Here is a 14,134-nt window from a genome sequence, read left to right as displayed (position 1 = left end):
AAAGCATAAGCAGGATATGCAGGTGAATGTACACACATACAGTACACTTGACAAATTGTTTAAATGTCCCATAAACCAAATTTTCAAATATCTTACTGTGAGTGATGATGTCCTACAACTTTTTTATACAAAGTTAGAAGAGTCTTTCAGTTCAGAACAGTGATGTTGTTTAACTGGTATCAAATAGCCCATTTACAGCCATATTACATTTTTGTCAAAAGATGCTTTAGATGTATTTTCATAGATTTTTTTTCTCCCCTGGAAAAAAAACATACAAGTTAAACTGAGCTAATGAAACACTTTTAGAGCTGCCTGACTATTTACAGACTCACTATAAATAGACTTTTAGAAACAAGAAACAATATCTGATGTTGTGAACATGTAAATGTTTAGTCCTTGAACATAAGATGACCCACAATTTTTCAAATGTAACTTCTAGAATAAAATATCATGTAATATTCGGGGGCCAGTTAGGTTGTCACAATAATTAATGAATTAGTTATTGACTCATCATACAATAACTAATAACCATCATGTAATTGTCAACATCGTCATGTCACCCCATTTTTGATGCTATTTATGGTCTGCATTTTTTCTGAAATAGCCATTCAATTTTACATTCACTAATTAACTCTGTATAGTAGTTTTCATTGTTTGTGCCCCCCCCCCCATTCCTGCACTGAATTCAAATTGCCTTCACATGCACACAAGGGATTCACAGGAAACAATGTTGCATGTAATCAGTGTGTGCTTATCCCATTTATAGTGGGATATTCACTTTCCTAATGCTGTTTCAGAGCTGTATTATGTTACTGCTAATATAAACACAATATCCTACTGCCACTGCTTCACGTTAAAATAAATTAGACTGGCGAAACATGGATTGGCTTTTATTATGAAGCAGCCACAGGAAATGCAAATGGCTATTTGTCATAGCCGTTGGCACTTACTGTGATCTCAGTCACAATAATTGTGTAATCGACTTTTTGTACAATAATGTAATTATCAACATCATCATGTTTATGGACTTATCATATGATACATGGACATAACCTTGATCATTTCTTTACCTCAACATTGCCACACTTTACATTAGCAGCTAAGATGCTATTTATGTCACATTGGCTATTCAAGTAGTGTCCTCCATTCCTCACTGTGCACATCCTGAGTGGAGACTGCAGAAGTGAGCTTATATGGAATTAAAGGTAAATAACTCTTTCCTGGCCCATAATGGCAATCTGTGTTTTTAGGGAAGCATAGCGCCCACTCTCCAATCCCACCCCCCGCCCCCCTTGTATTATTATGCTATTATCATTATATCAATGGTATAAAATGATCTTGATGACAATATCATTTATCGCGATTATTTCTGAGACAATATATCGTCTAATAGAAGTAGTTATTGTGACAGGCCTAGGGCCAATACAAAGCCAAAGTAATACTGAAATATTATCTCTGCTACATCTTTTGGATACATTACATTAACCATAAGAATACTTAACTCATATAAAGAGATGTAAGCTTTTATAAGACTTTTATCACAGAGCTAAGACTTGATAAAAGAGTGTCAGCCTAGTTGTAATGGACTGAAATTTGGCTTTTGTTGGTCAACATTTATAAGTCATTGCATGTTGGGCCCATCGAGACTGCCTTGACATTCAGAATTGGAAGTGAGTAGGGACTGATTCAGTGGATACCATTACATTTTTGTTGATGGAAACCACCAAAATGTTACAAAAAGTAGCCCAAATAAAAACAGTCCAATACCATTTTAACCTACCCTTTAAATGAAAAGTAGCCCATTTGGACAGAAACTGCTCAATTTGGCTACAATTTAAGATATTTCTGTATTTGGGTTTTTCCCCCCGTTTAAAGTAGGGGGGTCTCAGTTTGGAAAAGGGTCACATCTCCTTATTTACAAAAGTGTACCTTAATCTGATCAAACCACACCCACATAGTCCTGATGAAGTACATTCGCTGAAACTGTTTTTTTCTGAATTTTAACTGTGATTGTGCTTTTATTTACTTATGAATACTTAATGTTACAGAGAAATACTTCAGCATTGAGACCAAGTTTCGAGGGCTTTAATGAGGACTGGGGTTAAAAACAGTGGGTGGGGTTTTTGCAGTGGCAGCAGATATAACATCCATAAATCTGAAGCCATCAGGGAATTCATCTCCCACACCAGCACCAAGACTTTAATTGGCTACTTTATAAAACTGCATGAAATAAAACTGCATGTTTTTATACCCTGATATTACAACCTTTGCCAGCAGCGTCACTGCTGCCAACGTTACAATTGGAAACACAGTCATCAAAGTATCATAAAAACTCGGTTTTAATGCGGGTTCTGGTGCTGCGTTGTTTACTACACTGGAGCTCTAAGTGTGTTTAATGTTAGGTATTAAAATTTTAACACAGATTGGTGGAATATGAGCTATTAAGGGTTACATGGAGACGGGAGTGAACACACTCATATCTCCAGGGGCTGCAGCATAGAATTATCAAGTTATCACTAGAATTAGAAACATTTCAAACGCTGAGCTTTTCACTGTCAGAGTTATTCAGATGACTTGAAATGATAATACTGCATATTAAATGTTAGATTATAAAATATTAAATTGTGATTTGACACTAGCAAGCCTTTAGGGGAGAGAAGATATGGGCTTTGTTTATTTCCAATCTGTTTATGGTTTTGCTATACGGGAAGAGAGGTTGTTATTTTGTACAGTACAATTACAGCGACTAGCTTGAGGGACAAGTAAATTACAGTGTAATTGGATGGATGATACAGCACGGCTCATGGCTTCATAACCATATCACAGGTGGTTGATAAATAACCTGCTGAGCAGAAATTGATGTGTGTGTGTGTGTCTTTGTGATATCGTTTTTGACAAGTGATTGAAGACACCTTGCTAGACGAAGGGTATTTCAATTTATTTCCACAAGGATAGATTGTTTCATCGTGTGGTCAACTTTAGAAGAAGCTGTGTGTTTTTTTGTGAATCATGACTCTTAAGTGAGTACTTACATGTGTGAGTGGTTATGTATGTGGATGTGTTCCAAATTTTTTACCTAAGCTGTGAATTTTATCTGACTGAGTTACAACGTAGTGGCCCAGTCATCCATCTGTTCCACAGCCCCCATGCAATTGTAATTGCATTAGTGCAGTGTTGATTTTTATTAGACACCTTTTCCCAGAGTCCCCAGGCTCATTTTCCTTTATTAGACCAAGTCTGGAAAGACAATACGGAGCCTCACGTGGTCCGCCGTGCACGGAGTCCCTCCAGGCGAAACATCATTCCAAAGTGAGCAAGTGGGCAGAATTGAGACCATTGAGGGGATTTGCCAATGAATGGTGCAGTCTGTCTTTGTGCCACTTTGCTGCTCACACAAGTATGTTTTCTATCAAGAAAAATGTCTTCCAAATTTTGAAATGCCACTTAAAAAGCAGCAGTGGAATGCTTAAAATCATACAAATGAATGATATCTCTCTAAATGAGTAAGTTGTTCTTTTTCCGTGGTGTCATCTCGTGTTTTTCAAAATCCGTGCATCCATCTGAAGATAAAGACATATTTTGGAATATTAAAGTGCTAATGCTAAATTCATACAGTAGTGGGCAGCTTAAAAGTGGCAGCAACAGTGTTTTTTGTGATTAGCATGAAGGATTATTCTTGACTTTAGAAATGGTCCAGGGTCACTCACTCATTACTACACAGAGCAGAACATGTCAAAGTGAAGAGGAGGATAGAGGCCCAGTGGGTAATCCAGGGGACAAAGAATGGATGGTGTGAATCCCACCCCGACTCAAGACCACAATGGACACTGCTCAGTCAACAGCCAGAAGCATCCCATTGGGACTCCTTATGTGACCTGGCTGTCAGAGCATCTAGATGGAGTCTTCGAGTTGCAAGGAGTCGGCCATTCAACACCGTCAGATCTCAGCTGATACTCCCTAAAGACAGGAACCATCCTCAGATGAAGACCAGAGTGTTCAACATCACATGTGACAGCTGCTGGGAACACCGGAAACATTCGATGCCAGAGACCATGTTTGAATAGAGACAGTGGTCGCCATCTTACACTTACCTCCACCTCCTGTTGTCACCAGTGTTGGAGAAGTTACTGGAAAATTGTAATCAATTACTGATGACACATTACTTATTGTAGTTAAGTAATTACAGCTCATCATTTACTCATACCCGTCAGCTCCATCTCAGTTGCCTTCAAACTATTCAAAATCCTCCACAAACACACATCACATCTTTTGTATTTAATACACAAATAAAAAGAAAAATTATATTTTTAGGGCTGAAACTAGAGCTTTTTAAATTCTGATTTTTTAAATGTTTTCATTATTAATTCATCTGTTGATTCTTTTCTCTACAAATTGATTAGCTTTTTTGATCCAGAAAATGGTCAAAAATGTTGATCACTGTTTCCCAAAGCGTCCTCAAGTCTAGTTTGTCCCAACCAACAGTCCACAACCCAAAGATATTCTCTTTACCATCATGGAGGACTAAATACTCACATTTAGGAAGCTGGAATCAAAATATCTGGAAATTATCCTCTTAAAATAATGACTTGATGATGGATCAATTATCAAAATAGTTGGCAATTCCTTTAATAGTTGGCAACAAATCGATTAATTGATTAATCGTTGCAGCTCAAGCAGACAGTAAGGATTTACTGACCATTCAACATTTAATATTAGCGTGCCTCACTCTTGAATGTAGCTAATGTTAGCCACAGCTACACCTAGCCAGCTAAGAACACACAACATGTGAAAAAGACAACTTTGGAATTACTGCAAGTCACATTTCTCCTCCTCCAGAGTTGTCTGTCAGCTAAATACAGAGACCTCACTGATATCAACCATCCATTAATCCTGGAGAGACAGCAATCACGCTAACACATTAGTTGATGGCGCTAATGGAGAAATACTTGGATTACTAACTGTAATGTAGTTACTGAATTTCAAATCGTAATCCCTTACAGTAATCATCACTAAAATGCTACTAAGTCATGTTATTGCCCAATTATCATGTGACTTAGTTTCCCTGCTTATGTCAAATATATAAACTCCATTCACTGGCAAAGACCATGACGTGGTTGAAAGCTCAAGAAAAAGAAAAATGAGTGGAGTTAAGATATTCAAGGCTTCCAAAGGCTTGTGCTTGGATATTCAGGATACTGTTGGGCCATTCAACAGGTTGAATTCTGTCACTGATTATCACATAATTTCTATATTAACATTTGAATAGGCTGTGAAATATGTTGGCAATAATGGGGAAAGCACTTCACCGACCTCTGCTTTATTCATTCAGCTCTTCTAATTCGATACATTAAAACCCAGCTGCTGTTTGAGCCTGTTTCCATCCAGTATATCCAGTATAGTGCTTTGATACTTGTCATCTTTGCCTGCTTGTATTATCTCTCTTACACTGTCACCACCTTCCTATCTGTTAGCCTCATGGTCTAGATATAGATTTTATGTTTCCGTCATAGCTCACAGGCTATATAAACAGATGTGAGTCACAGCACTATTTATTTTCACCTTCACCTTAGCACCATGTTCCAGAGTGGCTGGACAGTAGTGTCACTTACTAATCTTTGTAATTTATTTGTGAAATGTGTCCTAGGCTTCAGCTCGTTCCTCTTCATTTTTACTGCTGTCACACCTGCTGCAGTAGCTGCTGACAGAACATGAATAGCAGCAGATCTCTGACAGAGAGTCACTCAAGTGAGAGAGACTCGCTGTAGTAGACTTAAGTCAGTGAAACAGGAGCCCAAAAGCATGCAAAGATAGATGAAATATGTCTACGTCTATGTGGATTACTGGTCAGTGCCCACTTCTTTACAGTAAAAACAGGATTATGGCAGAAACTAATAATTTCAAATTGATTATTCCATCAGTTTTTGGCCTAGCATGACTCTATGGATGCATCGCCATGAAATTTGGCACAGTTTTTGCTTGATAATGACTCAAACTAGTAATTGGTCATCAGATTTTTTTGTCAATTATTAACTATTACGTAGGATTTAGTGTAGGTTTGGGTATGGATAACAGATAGCTGAGGAGGTAAAAGAAATAAGATAATGATGGAGGAATGAGTTATATGGAGAGCAACGGAGTGAATTTTTTCTTGTAAAAGTACAAGGATATGTGTATTTGTAACCTCCACCCTCATCTTGTCATTTTCTCGTCTTCACTGTTCTGATGTCTTCCTGTTTTCTGTCCCTTTTTTATTGTCTGTGATTTTCCTGTCTTTATATTTGCAGTCCTGTGCTCTTCATCCATCCTTTTTTTTTTGGCTATAATGCTTGCCCTCTCCCACCATCTCCGTCTCAGTTTGTATACTCATACTCATCATTTTTCTTCTTCTTGTTTCTCGTTTCTTTTATCTCCCTCTTTTCTGTCTTCATCCGACCACCTTCTCTACCTTCACCTCCCACTCCTTTTGTTCTGCTCTTTCTCTCCTCCTTGAAAACATTCATGAAAACGTAATGCACATTTGAACAGTGATAAATAGCAGTCATTTTGTGCCATTGCTATAATTACCATAAACAAACAAGACCATTACAGGAAGATTTGCATTTCACCAGCCTCCTCTAAGCATTCTGTATTGTGTGATACCGATTGAGGTCTCGGTCACATGAATAGCTTTCTTTCTTTCTTTCTTTCTGGTCTTGGTATTGGCAGATGGTGGAGGAAGTGAAAAGAAGATTGAGAAAGTACTTTCAATGTTTGAATCCTTTCATCGTGTTTATCCAGAAATTTGGAAACATGTAATTACTGGATTCCTTGCATTTGAGCCAAGGTTGGAAAACATGTCTGCTTTGAAATCTTTAGTTGTGTCTACCAGTAATTGAACTGTCTAGTACTATTATACCAGAAAATTATAAAATTATGTATAATCTGTATTTTAGCTTGTATACCCGAATGTAGCCACACCACCCCCCCCCCCCCCCCCCCCCCCCCCCCCCCATCTACCTCTTGTATGATGTGAAGCACTAATATTGAATCTCTTTCATTGGGTTGATTTTGTTGGACTTTATCAGTGTCTGTCTGTCTTGTGGTAGATTGTCTTGTCTTCTTAAGAGGCTAGAATTGGGGTGGGACCTATTGCTGAAGTAGGCCTGTAAACACACTTGAACTCTCAGTTATATTTGATGGGCTATACAGATAAGTTAATTTGATTATTAATGTGTACAAAATTGCGAAGAAATGATGGACAGCGCAACAAGTCCCCCAAACTAAACAACAGAATATGTTATCTTGTCACTGCCATCTGAAACAAGCAATGTTTTAGAGTGTTTTCTCCTCTGACGCTCCTGTCAGCAGAACAACATAATAATTATGTACAATGATTGTTCCAAAAAAATGATTCGGACAACTGTTTTCGGATCTGCCACTGTTCAGGATAGAGTTTCATTAGTTGTAGGCACAAAGATGAGCTCCATCCAGTGGGGAAGATGGTGAAATGCAATTGACAGATCTGGACAAAACAAGTGGACATTGAGTTAAGACTTTTTTGTCAAACTAATATGTTAAAGTTACAGAAACACCATTTTGATATTTAGCATTTTGCCATCACAACCAACCACAAAAGTAGGAATGTCATTAGTTCTGCAGGTATTTGGACATAAGCCAAAGTATTAGGGACACCTGACAACGGTGGTAGATCACTACAGTTATTACAATTTATCCAGAGGGGATGTGAATGTCTAAAACAGACTTCATGGCAATCCATCCGATATTTGTTGAGACATTTCACTCAGGTTAGTGATAGAGGAAGTGAGTCATTTCCCAAAGTCATTCAAATTGAGGATCTAACAACTTTGGCTCTCTGTAGAAAACATTTTAATCCATCCATTAGATTGTATATTTTACTGGAAAATAAAGAGTCAGGGGATCCAAACAGTCAGTAGGATCCATCGCCCGATAAAGCTGTAGTAATTGTTGAGATATGTAATTCTGGATCAAGTGTCAAACAGATACTTTTCCTAAAGCCCAGCCTCTAGAGTGGCAAAACACTACTCGGTTAAAGTAAGGGGATGATCGTTGTCATGGTTAAATGGGGAAAAGTCAGAAACGGGTAGCCGCCTCATATGTCACAGTCACACACTTTATTGATCCAACAACATTATGCTACTTCTGCCTTTGTTACTCATGAACAACAGTCATCACTCACGTGCCCACCAGAAGTCCTTTTCAGGTACTCTTTGAAATAGGTCATTTTAGGTGTCTGACAAATAGGATCTCAGGACACATTTATACCTGGAATTAACATGTGGTCTCTATCTGGATATGTTATCCATCTGAACCACAGGGTTTTTTGTTTTAAAATACGTTCTTGATTGAATCTCAACACTTAGGTGGGGCTGGAAGGCTCATAAAAGACAGATGTCCTTAATTACTTTTTTGCCACAAAACACTTGCTAGTTACTAGTACCACTTGTGTCTTGAGGCAGAGGTGGAGTTAAATGACCTTTCAACTTGCTTTGGAAGGTTCTTTAGGTGAGACAGCTGAGAACAAATCCCAATGTGTTCCGCATGTACTTACACCTTGTATTAACATGCAGTTGTTATGCATTTTTAATGCCAGGTGTTAATGGAGTGTCAGACGATGGTAAAACAACTCTAAAGACAGCTCAGAAAAAATACAGAAATAAATACATTTTGCAGTCATAGCTCATTTAATGTTGATGTCCACTGGTTCATGGCTTGTATTACTCCCTCAACTACAGATATGGGACAAAGTTTGTTAGCTGTTTAAAATCCAATTGTACAGTTTATTGCACAATTATTATTATTATGCTGAAACTTTCAAAAACAGATGATTGTTTTTAGCAGCATGTGACAAAGTGGTTGAAACCCATCATTTGTCACCTTTTTCTTCCACCATCAACACCAGTTAACTTATTAATTTCACTATGCTTATTTGTTTAAACCATTAGTTTACCAGTAATCAAACTTTGCAGACACTTACTATCCCTGGTTTGTTTGTTTGTTTTACATTATATTTGGTTACAATTTACATTCAGCAAACTTTTGGTCAAAGTAAAACACAGACATGTATTAAGGTTAATCTTTATTGGGTATAGTTCTGAGTTACATAAGTTATGCATTGTCTGTCTTACCAAACCCACCATGTGCTTACAAAAACAAAAGGAAGAACCACCCCACTACTTCCTGTATTTATACACCGATGATGTCAGTGGGTTGGACTAAGCATGGGGGATTTATTTTACTCAGTTAAAGGGCTGATTTTCATGCCTTTGATTTATTATTGTTTTGGTTTATTGAAATGTTGGGAATGATGGGTGGTAAACAGTTTTGACTGATACAAGTAGCATTGTTAAGTGCCAATTGGTAATATCTGCTGTTATCGCATCTCATCGGTCATTCTATTTTTTGGTGTTCTTGCTTCCATGCTGGCTTTTGTGTTTTTGTCCCTGTGGCTGTCTATATTAATATACATATCTGTGTCTGTATGTGTGAAAGGATGGAGTGAGGTCTGAGGCAGGGGAGGCCACAGAGCTCCAGCGGTTTTGAAGAGAAGATGGACATTGACTTGTAAACTTGTTTTTGCCCACACACACATACACAAACACACATACGTGCAGACACCCACCCGACCACACATGCACACACACTTGTTTTTTCCACACCGCTCCAGGGAAAAGAGGAGCCTATGGAACCTTCAGTCAACCAGAAAAAAGGATTTTTCTTCTTTTTATTTGGCATATCCCAAACCGGAGCTATTGTGTGTGTTTGTGAGTGTGTGTTAGTAGATGTGTGTGAGCGTTTAAAAGAGAAAGAGACAATAAATGGAGAAGAAGAGAAAACACAATAAAGGCTCTTATTAAACCAGAAAAGGGCACATTTGGTCTTTCCAATTCAGTTCTAATCAACTGCTGCGCCACACTAAATCCACCATTTGTCTTCCAGCTTTTGGCTGAATAATTACATCCGATCCATTATGATAGATAATGTGTTGTGTTGTCCATAAAGTGTCCGTAATGCTGCAGAGAAACTAGTTGTGGGTGCTGTACAGAGTGCCAAGTGCGGTTCCTGGCTAGAATGACAGACGGCTATTATAAAACAGCACAGAGCAATTTTGTCCTGATAAGAGACACACTTTGTCCAGGCTCTTAAGCCTTTGAAAAGTCGAATACACTTTACTGTCCTTGGATGAGAGTACTCACCCTCAGTCATGTCAATTTTGGACTTTTTTCTGTCAATGTTTTTTTTTCTCCTTTTATAGTCATCCATTTAGTGACAAATTGCTTCTTGTCTCTCTTTCTCTGTCTGTGGGTCTGTCTGTCTGTCTCTCTCTCTCTCTCTCTCTCTCTCTCTCTCTCTCTGTCTCTCTCCCCCCCCCCCAGGGAGATGAAGTACTGACTGTCATTAAAACTAAGGCTCAGTGGCCGGCGTGGCAGCCCCTCAACCTGTGAGTATTGCTCAATGTCAGTTGCACTAAAAGGAAAAAGCATTTCTGTGAGACACTGATTGAAAATAATAAATAAAATTAACTATAGAAAATCAGGAAATATAACAGCAGGATTAAAGTCAAACTGAAATTTTTTTTAAATAAAATTTTTCATAAAAAATGTAAATTGTTCATTTCTTTGTAGTAAATGATGATGTCAGCTCTGTAATTTGATTGGTTTAATATCTGTGTGGACAGGAAATAAAAATAGGTCACCAATATAGGGGGTGATGTTGCTGCTTGCTCCCATCTGTAATTTCAGTACTCTTAACATTAATCTGTGTCGTTATTCAAGTAATTGAGTGTAACATCTTGTACCTGAGGTTACAGGACAGTCACATAGAGACACCTAACTCTAGTTACACTTTATTAACTAACTAACTTTTTGCCTTGAAATAAACAAAGACATACACAATACTTGTTTAGTGATATATTGTAATAAATTAAAAATACTACATTTACATAATTTAGAACATACTGGATGATCAACAAAAACTTTGTTCCAGAAATCCTTGATAGCACAACCTGTCCATGAACAATAATCCCTCAACTTCATTGTGTGCAGTATCAAATTCTTAATTAGCAGAATAAGCACTTAAGTTGGAAATTGTTCAATATCTGACAGACTTAACAAATAAATTATAATTAAAATTCTGAAACTATTGTATGATTTATTTATTTATTCTAAAGTATTCTTAATTGTTTAGGATGCCTTCCTTTATGAACCTCTCAAAAGCCCGGCTGACTTGTCTGAATACTCACATGCTCTGGCAATCCTGTGCACTCTTTTGAATTAGTTCAAGAGCAATTACAAACTTATCGCAATTCTAGCCCTCAGCATTGCATGGGCATGAACACACAGACACACACACATACCTACACACACACAAGCGCACACTAATGTGCGGTATCTTTCACCAAACATCTGTTTAATTACCCCTTCTAGCATTGTCTGTCATTTGCGATATATTGTGCCACTATTATTTTTACTAATGAGAACACTCACACACAAGAATAGGCTCCCATAATAACACACTCACATTGTCAGTGTGATGTATGAAATATTAGCTAATTTTGTTCAATTTTGCATACAAAGTTGTGAAGAAGTTTATAAAATCGTTGTTTGTACTTATGACTTAGTTAAGATGTGATTATTAAGATACCATATCTTCAAAACATCTGATTATTTTCTACAGGTATTTAACATTCAGAGAGAATATGCCATAAGCTACAGTGTTCCTGATACTAATTGGATATTTTGGAGCTTCAGTTATGCAGCAATTAGCTGACCATGACAAAGGTCAGAGGTCGTGACATCAGAAATTTTGAAAGTAATTAACTGAGTTATGCAATAGCAAAGCGTTATAGGGAAATATTTCTCCTGAGATGATTTTCAAAACATGCAGCCACACTTGAGTCTTAATAAAATAATATGAATAATTAAATTTATAAATGGATAGGTACTTTGTTTTTCTGTATTTTGTTCTTTATTCCTTATATTCATCATCATCATCATCATCAGGCGAGCAGCTCCATCAGCAGAATTTTCAGTGGACCGCACCCGTCACCTGATGTCCTTCCTCACCATGCTCGGGCCCAGTCCGGACTGGAACGTGGGGCTTTCAGGAGAGGACCTCTGTACCAAAGATTGTGGCTGGGTCCAGAGGCTTGTGACGGACCTTATTCCCTGGGATGCAGGAACTGACAATGGTGTCACATATGAGGTATATTATAATCTGCATTTTCAGTTCAAATGTACAATACCAGTCAATAGTTAGAACAAACTATCCCAACGTGTGTCCAAATTTTTGACTGGTACTGTATGTTGTTAGATGTAGAAACCTGAAATGAGTAACATCAAGTTGACACTTAACAGTTGTATCAAAATCTATTAGCTGTTTCCATCATGCAGGACCCCTGGAGAATTCACTGTAAAACATAAAATGGCGAAATAAGCTAAAAGAAGTGAATGATTTTAGTCAGAGGTCAGTTTCATTATAGTGTCAACAACTCAGTCTGACACTCTGTATACTAGCTCTAACGTTAGCTTGAGAAATGTCAGCGTGTCATTTTTACTGTCCTGCCAGCAGCTCTCTGGACCCAAACACTGTACGTTAGCCATGAGGTTAGCTTGAGATATGTCAGTGTTGTTGAAAACCATAAATAAAAAGTTGTCTTTATTAACTAGCTATATACTGGTCAAAGCACCTGTTATAAATTTGCTGTTTCCAAACAAAAGTTAGATAAATGAGATGCAGATTTTTATGTTTGCTGCTATATGTCAGATTGGTCACGTTAGCTCTAGCCCCAATTACTGTACATTAGCTGTAACGTTAGCTTGAGATATGTCAGTCTAGTCAACCACCATAAATAAAGTTGTCCTTGTTATCTAAATAATTAAATAATCACAGAAGCTATTATTTTTCATATTTGCAATGTTATATTTTTACTCTTTTTTCAGCACCTGTGACCCCAAAGATTAGATTTATAATTAGCTTGAAAATGTAAGCGTTGCTACCGTGACCTCCATAGTAATAAGAAAGCTTCCTTTGTTAATTTCCTGTTTTTCTGAAAAAGATACATTAAAATATATTACATCACCTGATACTACTGTGTGTGAGGCACAAATGTTGCCTGTGTCTCATCAAAGATATACTGGTGTTGTGACTGCAGGAGATAAATTAAATGTGACAGTTATCATTAAGTGCATCGCGTATAATTATAAGTTATATTGCTAACTATAGCTGTGGACTGTGTTAAGCTTAATTTATATCTACCCCTCACGTCACAATACACTTTACCTCCACTTGTCTGTTACTGTGACAGACATCCTCTTTAGTTTTCTACATCCTTGGAATGAAAGGTGCTCATCCATATTCACTTACTGTTTGGAGACCACAGCAATTTATTTATAGTTTACAACCTCATGAATAAGCAAAGAGCTTATCCTGCTAAGGGGAGGAGGTGTAAATACTTTTCAAAAGCTTAACTAATATAAAACCAGAGCTCTTCTAATTCATCTTGTGTTACTTTTTAAATGTGGTTTCTCAGCTGTTATGGCCCTGATTTTAGCCTCATATCAAACAGTCCCTTTGTTGGGTTTCCACAGCTCTGTGGTACTCAATTTACTTGCATTTTGTCCAGCATGTGTATATTATTTCGCAAACTTTTATGATTATAAGGACACCAAAGTAAGGATTTAATTCTCCATTAGATGAATTTGACATTGGTTTCAATTTTTTTTTTTTTTTTTTTTTAAATCTACAAATACTTTTCATATTTCGGTGCTTTTGTGTCATTTGTATTGTGCAAAATGTATGTGAACCAGCCTTCACATAAATGGAATAAAATCACATTCCTATAACCCTGCATTACTTTAAACACTGATATACTTTTGAATACCTGGGCAGTCTTATAAACTACAGTTTTCTGGCCAATACAGTGTGCTTCCTGTCCTCTTGCTCTGGAAAGTGGTTTCCTATAGTTTTTGCTTCATGTAATGCACACACCGTACTATAGAGCAGAAATTATATGACTGCCACCTACAGACGGAGATGTGAAAGTACACGTCTACAAGACCGATGCTTGTATGTTTTTGCACTGTATGAAAAGTAGGTCATTTACTTTTCATTTGCA

The 14,134-nt window shown here is 37.3% G+C and overlaps 1 protein-coding gene across 1 annotated transcript in view; it reads left to right on the top strand.

The window, feature by feature from the left end:
• Positions 1 to 14,134, top strand: part of LOC133981750 (spondin-1-like) — a 96,651-nt gene that overhangs the window by 66,111 nt on the left and 16,406 nt on the right. Inside the window, exons 7-8 of the mRNA XM_062420592.1 lie at positions 10,395 to 10,459; positions 12,021 to 12,222. Of these exons, the coding sequence (XP_062276576.1) occupies positions 10,395 to 10,459; positions 12,021 to 12,222 (267 nt within the window). The remainder of the gene's footprint in view (positions 1 to 10,394; positions 10,460 to 12,020; positions 12,223 to 14,134) is intronic.

This window comes from Scomber scombrus, chromosome 6 (assembly GCF_963691925.1).
Source record: "Scomber scombrus chromosome 6, fScoSco1.1, whole genome shotgun sequence".
In the NCBI taxonomy this organism is placed as follows: Eukaryota; Metazoa; Chordata; class Actinopteri; order Scombriformes; family Scombridae; genus Scomber; species Scomber scombrus.
The sequence above is the reverse complement of the archived record's forward strand: the minus strand, read 5'-3'. Positions and strand labels throughout refer to the sequence as shown.